Source organism: Ranitomeya variabilis, chromosome 2, assembly GCF_051348905.1.
Source record: "Ranitomeya variabilis isolate aRanVar5 chromosome 2, aRanVar5.hap1, whole genome shotgun sequence".
Taxonomy (NCBI): Eukaryota; Metazoa; Chordata; class Amphibia; order Anura; family Dendrobatidae; genus Ranitomeya; species Ranitomeya variabilis.
In genome coordinates this window covers 441,747,303-441,758,113 of record NC_135233.1, presented here as the reverse complement: position 1 = coordinate 441,758,113, position 10,811 = coordinate 441,747,303, and the positions used below count along the sequence as shown (strand labels likewise).

The 10,811-nt window shown below is 44.1% G+C and overlaps 1 protein-coding gene across 6 annotated transcripts in view; it reads left to right on the top strand.

Moving 5' to 3' along the window:
- Nucleotides 1-2,333: 2,333 nt before the first annotated feature.
- NAP1L4 (nucleosome assembly protein 1 like 4) overlaps nucleotides 2,334-10,811 on the top strand; it is a 72,541-nt gene continuing 64,063 nt past the window's right edge. For 3 of the 6 annotated variants that reach the window (XM_077287113.1, XM_077287111.1, XM_077287114.1), the window contains exons 1-3: nucleotides 2,334-2,427; nucleotides 7,259-7,318; nucleotides 10,077-10,176. In XM_077287113.1, the coding sequence (XP_077143228.1) occupies nucleotides 7,285-7,318; nucleotides 10,077-10,176 (134 nt within the window). In that variant the 5' untranslated portion in view covers nucleotides 2,334-2,427; nucleotides 7,259-7,284. Of the gene's footprint in view, nucleotides 2,663-7,258; nucleotides 7,319-10,076; nucleotides 10,177-10,811 lie in introns of all 6 variants that reach the window. The other 3 variants (XM_077287117.1, XM_077287115.1, XM_077287112.1) reach the window with 3 other exon arrangements.

The window sequence follows — 10,811 nt, the reverse complement described above, 5'->3', positions numbered from 1 at the left end:
ACCGTATATATGTACACACCGTTCTATATACACCGTATATATGTACAGGAACATCATACCAACAGTAAAATATGGTGGTGGTAGTGTGATGGTCTGAGGCTATTTTGCTGCTTCAGGACCTGGAAGACTTGCTGTGGTAAATGGAACCATGATTTTTGCTATTTACCAAAAACCCTTGAAGGAGAATGTCCGCCCATCTGTTCGTGACATCGTCCTGAAGCGCACTTGGGTTATGCAGCAGGACAATGATCCAAGACACACCAGCAAGTCCACCTCTGAAGGGCTTAAAGGGACTCTGTCACCTGAGTTTGGAGGGACTTGATCTTGAAGCTCATCAAGAGAATGCCAAGAGTGCAAAGCAGTCATCAAAGCAAAATGTGGCTACTTTGAAGAACCTAGAATATAAGACATATTTTCAGTTGTTTCACACTTTTTTGTTAAGTACATAATTTCACATGTGTTAATTCATAGTTTTGATGCCTTCAGTGTGAATGTACAATATTCATAGTCATGAAAATACAGAAAAATCTTTAAATGAGAAGGTGTGTCCAAACTTTTGGTCTGTACTGTATATAGGGCGGGGTGTACATATATAAGGTATATATAGGGCGGTGTACACATATAAACGGTATATAAAGGGTGGTGTGTGCATATATACAGTATAGGGCGGTGTACACATATATACGGTATATATAGCGCTGTGTAACATAAGGTGTATATAGGGCGGTCTGTACATATATACGGTATATAGGGTGGTGTGTACATATGTACGGTATATGTAGGGTGGTGTACACATATATACGGTGTATATATAGGGTGGTGTACACATATATACGGTGTGTATATATAGGGCGGTGTACACATATATACGGTATATATAGGGCGGTGTGTACATATATAGGGCTGTGTACACATGTAAGGTATATATAGGGCAGTGTGTACATATATACGGTATAGGGTGGTGTGTACATATATACGGTATATACAGGGTGGTGGGCACATATACGGTGTATATATAGGGCGGTGTGTACATATATACAGTATATATAGGGTGGCATACACACATATACGTATATAAAGGGCGGTGTACACATATACGGTGTGTATATAGGGCAGTGTACACATATACGGTATATATGGGCTGGTGTACACATATACGGTATATATAGGGCGGCGCACACACATATAATTTATATATAGGGCAGTATACACATATACGGTATATATAGGGCGGTGTACACGTATATACAGTGCGGTGTGTACATATATATAGGGCGGTGTGTACATATATAAGGTATATATAGGGCGGTGTACACATATATACGGTATATACAGGGCGGTGTGTACATATATAAGGTATATATAGGGCGGTGTACACATATATAAGGTATATACAGGGTGGTGTGTACATATATACGGTATATATAGGGCAGTGTGTACATATATATATATAGGGCGGTGTACACATATATACGGTATATATAGGGCAGTGTGTACATATATATAGGGCGGTGTACACATAATAAGCGGTATATAAAGGGTGGTGTGTAAATATATACAGTATATATAGGGTGGCGTACACACATGCGTATATATAGGGCGGTGTGTACATATATACGGTATATATAGGGTGGCGTACACACATGCGTATATATAGGGCGGTGTGTACATATATAGGGCAGTGTACACATAAGGTATATATATAGGGCGCTGTACACATATATACGGTATATATAGGGCTGTGTACCCATAAGGTATAGGGCGTTGTACACATATATACGGTATATATAGGGCGATGTATACATATATATAAGGTATATAAAGGGCGGTGTGTACATATATACGGTATATATAAGGCAGTATACACATATATACGGTATATATAGGGCGGTGTACACATATATATGGTATATATAGGGCGGTGTACACATATATACGGTATATATAGGGCGATGTATACATATATAAGGTATATAAAGGGCGGTGTGTACATATATACGGTATATATAAGGCAGTATACACATATATACGGTATATATAGGGTGGTGTACACATATATATGGTATATATAAGGCGGTGTGTACATATATACGGTATATATAGGGCGGTGTACCTGTTATATACGGTGTGTGTGTGTGTGTATATATATATATATATATATATATATATATATATATATATATAGGGCTGTGTACATATATTACTATATATACGGTATACAGCCCATTAGTACAGTAGCAGCATGGACACTACCTGTTGGGGCAACTGCTGCGGATGACGACCACGTGACTGCAGGAGTGACAACAGTTTCACCAATCAGCGTTCGGCTGCGTGTTTGCGTCATTCCTCCCCAGCCAATCATTACCCTGCGGTTGAGCAGTTCCTGGTAGGCGCTGAGGAGCAGAGTGCGGTGATCTGAGGCGGCTGGTAAGCGGGTGTGACCGGCGGTGGAGGACGTGTGGCGGGCGGGGATGAGTGCGGACTGCGTGGCCGAGAGCGGGCGCTGACCAGGGCTCTGTGTGAGGAATGATGGCAGTAGCAAGTGTAGGCCGGAGCCGGGCAGCGCCTGAACTCTGACAGCTCCCCAGAGTCCGCACCACATGCCGCCCCTCACTGCCCGGACACAGAGCAGCGCTGTCCTGCGCGATATCACCCACAGCCGGTACAGAGGCCTCGTGCTGCCCTGACATGTGCCCACAGCCGGTACAGAGGCCCCTGCCTCTTCCCTGACGTGTGCCCACAGCCGGTACAGGGGCCTCTTCCCTGACATGTGCCCACAGCCGGTACAGAGGCCTCCTGCCTCTTTCCTGATGTGTGCCCACAGTAGCTGCTGTGTTTTTACTCCCAATTCTCTTTAGACTATGTGTACATGCTGCGGATCTGCAACGGATCTGCAGCTGTTTTCCATGCAGTGTACAGTACCATGAAAACCTATGGAAAACCAAATCCGCTGTGCACATGCTGCAGAAAATACCGCGCAGAAACGCTGCGTTGTATTTTCCGCAGCATGTAAATTCTTTGTGCGGATTCCGCAGTGGTTTACACCTGTTCCATAATGGGAATCTGCACAAAAACCGCAGTGCGTTTTACCTGTGGATTTTTTAAAAAAAGGTGCGGAAAAATCCGCAACGTGTGCACATAGCCTTACTATGGAGGATGGTGTGGGGCCCTTATTACCTGACCGACCTGCAGAGCTGTTCTCATTGTCTCTTATTCGATGTAACGCTGCATTATGGCACCTTGCCACCAGAGAGAAGTGACATGCTGTCCTTACCATGGTAGTACGTTTTACACGCGTATCTTCAGCTGTCAGCAGGGCCCAGCAATCCTAATTTAAAGGGGCAGGTTCTAGGTTCCTGCTGCATTGTGTATTGCTGTATTTGCCACATTAGCGGTGGCAGCTGTCATGTTAGCGACCCCTGTAATCCTACACGTGCGGCACATATGCTTCAGGACGAAATGTGTGAAGTTATTAATAGATCGGGACTGGCACAGCGGGCACACATGGCCCTGGCACATGTTATTCTTGGTATTTATAACTAATATCCTAATTAAAAAAAACTTAATGTGCTATGTGGGCCTCAGATCTGTACTGCAGGCCAAGGACAAATGATTGGCAGTTCTGTAAATTGTGACGCTGTAGTAAATTATTGCCGCCAGAAAATTTAAAGGAGACTTTGTCCTGAATTAGCTGCCAGTTTAATTAGCTCAAGACTCCTGGAAACTTGGGCAAAGCCCTTTCTGCCGCGTAAATGTTGGAGGGTCATCTGAGAACTGGAGATGCAACATAAAGCATGTCAGCCTCTTTTCAGACTTTATTGCAAGCTATTGTCCCCTGTTATCAGCCACTTAATACAGCCCCCTGTCCTGCAGTTTCCTGCAGGTTAACATTGTTTGTCTGTCTGATGAAGGCCTCCTTATAGAGGGCTGAATAGACCCTCGTCTGGACAGCAGGGCTATGCAGGCCTGTCACTTCTGTTATCGAAATGTCCTGGTTTTCTATAAATGAAGTCTGAGATGGTCGTTAGTCCCACCAACCCTGCTGCCAGTGGTCTAACGCTAAAACAAAACTTATGGTTAAGTTCCCACAATGAGTTTTTGTTGAGCGTTTGACGCCGTACAAAAAAACCCGCAGCATATTACAGTTCCAGCAAAATGAATGAGGTGCATAGACGTTTCACGCACACTCTGGTTTGTTTTTAAAAACCGAAGCAGCTTTATGTAAAACATAACATGAAAGACAAACGCAATGAAGAAAAACCCAAGTAACCTAAGTTAGCAAATTGATCCAGAAAATCTGCAACATCATGTCCTCATCCTGTGAACGTAGCCTTACCCTAAGTTCACATTTGCGTATGTGTCCGCAGCGTATTGTCTGCGTGCGCAAAAGCATTCTTACGCCTGTGCATCATCTTGCGCATGACGCAAACAAAAACGCTGCATATGCATGCATTTAAATGCGTTTTGGCAAGCGTTTATGTTTTTATGCGCATAGAGGAGGCTGTGACATCATTTTCTGGACATGCGCAGTCTAAAGTACGCATGCGTATCGACAATGCATTTGTACGCATGTCATTGCGTACCAATGCGTTCCCATATACAGGTATTCGTTTTTTTTACGCAATCGCCCGCATACAGACGATTGCGCAATATTTGACCCCTCAAAAAAATTCAACATGTTGCATTCGCCTGTCCCCGCCGCACAACGCGAAACGACGCATTCGTAAGCAAATGCATGCAAAAACATGTCCCTGTGTACACAATGTTAACGATATCTATACAAGACGCATGCGGATCGTACGCTGCGCACACAGACGCAAATGTGAACTTGGGCTTAGAAAGGTTGTCGAGACTTGCTTATCCATTGACTAGGTCACTAGAATGTGATCATTCGGGGTCTGTGACCTGGTACCCCACCAATCAACTGTGAACTCTTACAGCAGTGTCCAGAAAGCAATTATGCTGGGAAGTACAGCAGCCCCGTCCATTGCTTAATGGCCTCTGCCATTCAAATGAGGGAGAGATAAAGAACAATACTCAGCGGAGGCTTTTTACTCATATTCAATGGATAGGCCTTCAATATGTCATTCATGGACAACCCCTTTAATTCTCGCAGTGGATTTTTATTTATATTATGTTACATTTTATGTGAGAGATAGATATACATTTTGCTTCTACACAGTTCATGACATATGGACCTTTTTTTGGTGCTGGTTTTCATGCTCTTTGCAAGGGGGTGTGGTCAATGATGTAATTATGCAGATCAGCCTAAAGACACTCCCCAGAGGATCCTGTGAGCACTGCTTCATTAGTAAAGACCATAAAAATTAACATTTCTCTGAAACCGTATGGTGTATTTCCCCCCAAAAAATGGAATACTTAAGAGAACAGCAGGAGTAAAATTAGAGCATAATCTGGCCACTTTTGACCTGGTAACAGTTCCTATTTAACTTAACAACCCCAAAGGAATAAATGAGGCTGTTGCGTTTAGGTTCGGAGACCTCAGCCGATCCTTACATTTTTGGTCCGTGCTCGGACGTGTGAATCCAGACTTAGGCTACGTTCACATTTGCGGCCAGCGCCGCAGCGGCGCCGCATGCGTCATGCGCCCCTATATTTAACATGGGGGCGCATGGACATGCGGCGCACTTGCGTTTTGCGCCGCATGCGTCGCTGCGGCGCCCGCGTCGGGGCGCAGAGGACGCAGCAAGTTGCATTTTTGCTGCGTCCAAATTCAATGAAAAAAACGACGCATGCGGCGCAAAACGCAGCGTTGTGCATGCGTTTTGCTGCGTTTTTGTTTGCGTTGTGCGCTGCGGCGCCGACGCTGCGGCGCACAACGCAAATGTGAACGTAGCCTTAGTGCATGGTGTGATGCCGAGGGTCCAGAGCGGGAGAGTAATATTCAATTTTTCAACTTTTTTTTTTACTTCCTGGAGTTTCCCGGCTGCCTCCCTGACCTATAGTCCTGCCCACTGGAGGCCTCTCACTGTGTGATTAGAATACTGGGATGACAGCACTGTATAAAAGTAAAACTTTTCTTGTCCATGGCATCCAATCACAGCACAGCTTTCATTTTACTAGAGCAATAAAAAAAAAAAACCCTTAGCTCTGACTTCTTACTTAACTAGCATCAATGACTAAACCCTTTTTGATGAAGAGCAATGTGTCCTGTGTCAGTGATCTCTTGAATCACACTAAAGCAAATGGATATCTAGTGCTCATACTTTCTTATCTGCACCCAGGTCGTCGGATTTGTACCTGATATTCGGGTTCAGTAATTGTCAAACGAGTATAGAAGTGTAGAAACCATCTTTTCTGATTCGGCACATCTAAACAGGCCGGCACCTGCCTGATGAACAAATAAAATGCTAAACAGGCCAATAACCTACTTGTACATGGAAAATAGGTAAATTGTTTAGTGGCCTGGATCGGCCGGTCTGAATGGGAAATTAGTTCACCCTTTGGATCTGTGGTAGGTCTGCAGTATCGGAACACACAGGGTTTGTTTATAGTCTGTAACCGTGGAGACAATTGATCCTAACAGGAGCTGTGTGCACTAAAAAGTATGAGATTTGTAAAATTTAATCAAGGCTATTTGTACTGTTTTAGTTTTTAGCTTAGTTGCATTAAAACAAACAAGTCTGGGCACCCCTTCACAGTGACTAATAAATTAAGACCTGTCCTGTGCTGTGCAGGGTGTATCCCAGGTCATGGCCGCAGCACGTGAACGCTGGAGTGGATCCTAAACGGGTAGGACCAGTCTGCGGATTAGCATTTGGGAGGAGACGCGGTTTATAAACTTGAGCACCTCCGATACTTGCTGCAGTCTTGAAGTGACCTCTAAAAAGTGCTGGCCGTCTACAAGCTATGACCTGCAACCAAGCACCAGAGCAAAAGGTCTCTACGTCCCTTGCATGAGCCAAGACCCTTCTGAGATGCCTGGATAGTGTTGGCACTCATAGCCTGCATATCCATCAATCTTGGTACATGGGGGAATTTATCATTCTAATGATATTTGGGCTCTCCGACCCCCTAGATGTGGTCCCCATGTCGAAGTGCACTAATTTATTGTCTGATGCTACATGAGATTTTTGCAAAGGGCACTGACAAAATATAGTGTAGGATAATACCAGATGATTTTAGATGTCCCCATTTAGGGGTTATTGGTGGGGGGGGGGGGGGGGCTCGTCTGTCTTTGTGTGGTAGTAAATACTCTTAATTATGAGAATTTTTGACAATTTTTTTTCTTCTGCAGCAAAGCTGACAACTGCTGGAGCGTCCATGGAAGGGAATAAACATGCAGGCGATAAGAAAGGTGAGACCCTGCTCTGAAATGTCAGGACCAATCATTAGTTTATATTGCATTGTAATTCATCATGTGGCATTCCCAGAATTGCAAGTTTTCCTAGGAGGGTCTGACTGCTGGAACCCCCAGCGATCCTGAGAACCAGGCTGCAGTGATCTGCTCAATTTATATCCACAGTCCCTGAGCTAATAGAGCAGAGGTCGAACATGTGCACCTTCTCTCCATCTAAGCTGGGATTCTGTGCACTGTTCTCTGGGGCTCCCATTAATCAGGAAGTAATACCAATACTGGTAACTTGCAATTCTGGTAAGAAAATAAAAATTTAAAAGGTGTTTCCATGACCAGTGCAACTTTGCTACGTGCTAAAATAACGGTAAATGCAGTAAAATAAAACTAGCATCACTCATAAGGCGAGTCCTGTCACTCCAACACCTTTGCTGCTGTGCTCCCCTCTGGCCTTAATGATCTTGTGCCATACACCTCAGTGATTGGCTGCAGTGGTCACGTGTGTAGGTGGCACATGAGCATTGCAGGGAGGGGGGGTACCACTTAACCCCTTCACCCCCAGAGCTGTTTTCGTTTTTCGCTCCCCTTCTTTCCAAAGCCATTACATTTTCTCTCCCCCCCCCCCCCCCGTCAATATGGCCACGTAGGGGCTTATTTTTTGTGCGACGAGTTGTACTTTTGAATGACACCATTGGTTTTACCATGTCGTGTAACAGAAAGCGGGAAAAAAAATTCCAAGTGCAATGAAATTGCAAAAAAGTGCAATCCCACACTTGTTTGTTGTTTGGCTTTTTTGCTAGGTTTACTAAATGCTAAAACTGACCTGCCATTATGATTCTCCAGGTCAGTACGAGTTCATAGACATCAAACATATCTAGGTTCTCTTTTATCTAAGTGGTAAAAAAAAATTCCAAAGATTGCTTAAAAAAATTAAGCAATTTTCCGTTACCCGTAGCATCTCCATTTTTCATGATCTGTGGTGAGGGCTTATTTTTTTTGCGTGCCGAGCTGACGTTTTTAATACCATTTTGGTGCAGATACAAACTTTTGATCGCCCTTTACTGCATTTTAATGCAGTGTCGCGGCGACCGAAAAAAACTTAATTTTGGCTTTTGAATTTTTGTCGCTACGCTGTTTAGTGATCAGGTTAATCCTTTTTTTTTATTATTATTATTGATCGGGCGATTCTGAACGTAGCAGTACCAAATGTGTTGATTTTTTTTTATTATTTTTTTTTATTATTATTATGTGATTTGTACATATATATTTTATTATTATTATTATGTGATTTGTACATATATATAATATTATTATTTTGGCATGCTTCAATAGCCTCCATGGGAGGCTAGAAGCTGGCACAACTCGATCGCTTCTGCTACATAGAGGTGATGCACAGATCGCCTCTATGTAGCTGAATTACATCATTGCCATGACCGCCGACCACAGGGTGGTGCTCATAGCAATCTGCCATAAACAACCATAGAGGTCTCGAGGAGACCTCTGGTTGTGATTGCAACGCACCAGTTACCCCCGATCACGTGACGGGGGTCAGCGGTGTGAGTACTTTCGGCCGTGCCACCGGCAGCACTTGTTAAATGCCGCTGTCAGTTTGACAGCGGCATTTAACTGTTAATGGCCGCAAGCGGAAAACAGCTGACATGTCTCGGCTTTGATTGAAGTGGACTCACCGCCGGAGTTCACCTCAAAGCAGGGGATATTGCCAGCTGACGTACTATTCCGTCAGCTGGCAGAAAGGGGTTAATTATATTGTCTTAAGGCAAAATCTGAAAATTTGCATAAAAGCATGGACCAGTAATATTAAATCCATAGATGATATTTTATTTGGCAGGTTTTTCTTTAAAACACTTTCTAGAGTAGACTGCATTGTGTCACAAGGGCATCGTGCACAAGAACACAGGAAGCCTATGGCTAAATATTACTTAATATATTATATTTTTTATTTTATTTCGTAAGCCATGGTGAGATGGTGGATTTTGTGAAAACCTAGATGGGTCCACCAGGGTTTTCTCTGCGCCGCTATATAGGTTATCGCATGTAGGATAGCTGCGGAGACACCATCACGTGTTTCTCAACGCAAGCAGTGAATAGCCAGACCTTTCCCCGGGAAGGAACAACCACGGGAAGGGCAGCATCCAATAAAGAAAAACATCCAATACAGGAAAACCACCTATGCCAAGCATGGTATCCATCCACAGACAGCTGTTTTGGGGTGTTTGCCCCTCATCAGTGTGGAGTAGGAATCTGGCTATTAGGAGCAGTGCCGTTTGCATATTTCCCATAAGGGATGGGGGCAGTGTTCTGGATCACTGCGTTGAGAAACACGTGATGGTGTCTCCGCGGTGTTGGATGTTTTGGTCTCCCCGAGGCCAATCATCTGTGCCTTTACAACTATATAGGGTATGGCAGCACCCATTACTGTGCCTCTGCTAATAACAGGAGTGCCATTCATCTGACGTTACATTCGGTAATGCTGACACTTCACACACCATTGGTATTGTTTGCAGATGGCTTTTTTTTCTCAAGGGCATTTTCAAAAGGGCAGACGTGACTCATGTCCTTATACATTTTGGAACACCGCTTATAAAAAGGGTATCGAGGTTAAAAATGAGTGCACACCTGGCAGAGACTACAAGGACACAGTCGGCATCTGTCAGGTGGATGGAGCCATATATGACGAGACCCTTTATACCTTGAGCTGGGGATGCACTTTCACCGCTGATGTTTCTATTCTTGTCAACAGAAACACTGGCAGACCAGATAATGCAGAATCCTCAGGTTCTCGCTGCCCTTCAGGAAAGGCTCGACAGCGTCTCTCAGACACCTTCAAGCTATATTGAAACGTAAGTGACCCCCTGGAACTGTGAGTAAAATCTTGGGGTGCAGTCCGCACCACAAATCCACAGCTAAATGTGAGCATGATCTTGACAAATGAGCATTACGAGGCTTACTCTAGTTTATTGCCTTATTACACCCACATATTCCACAGCGCTGTACACAGATTGTGATCACATCCATCACAAGTTCTCACAGTTTAAGAGCTGATTCAGACTTCCGATTCCACATATGAGTGCTATACATGTTTCTCACAGATGTCACTCGTACTTGTTGTAATGGTGTGTGGGGCCATTCATACGTCCGTGTGTGTGTTGTTTTTTTATCAAGTAAGAAAAACAAATGCCCTCTGATCAAACTCATCCGTGTGTTTTTTTGTTTTTTTTTTGTTTTGTTTTGTTTTTTTTTTTGGGGGGGGGGGGTTGTTTTTTTTTCTTGTATATGAAGAAAATTGGACACCTTAACCCCTTAACGACCGCCGATACGCCTTTTAACGGCGGCTGCTAAGGGTACTTAAACCACAGCGCCGTTAATTAACGGCGCTGTGTAAAAAGTGAATAGCGCCCCCCAGAGTCGGATTTTCTCTGGGGTCTCGGTTGCGGAGGGTAGCCGAGACCCCAGAGAACATGATTCGGGGGGGGTT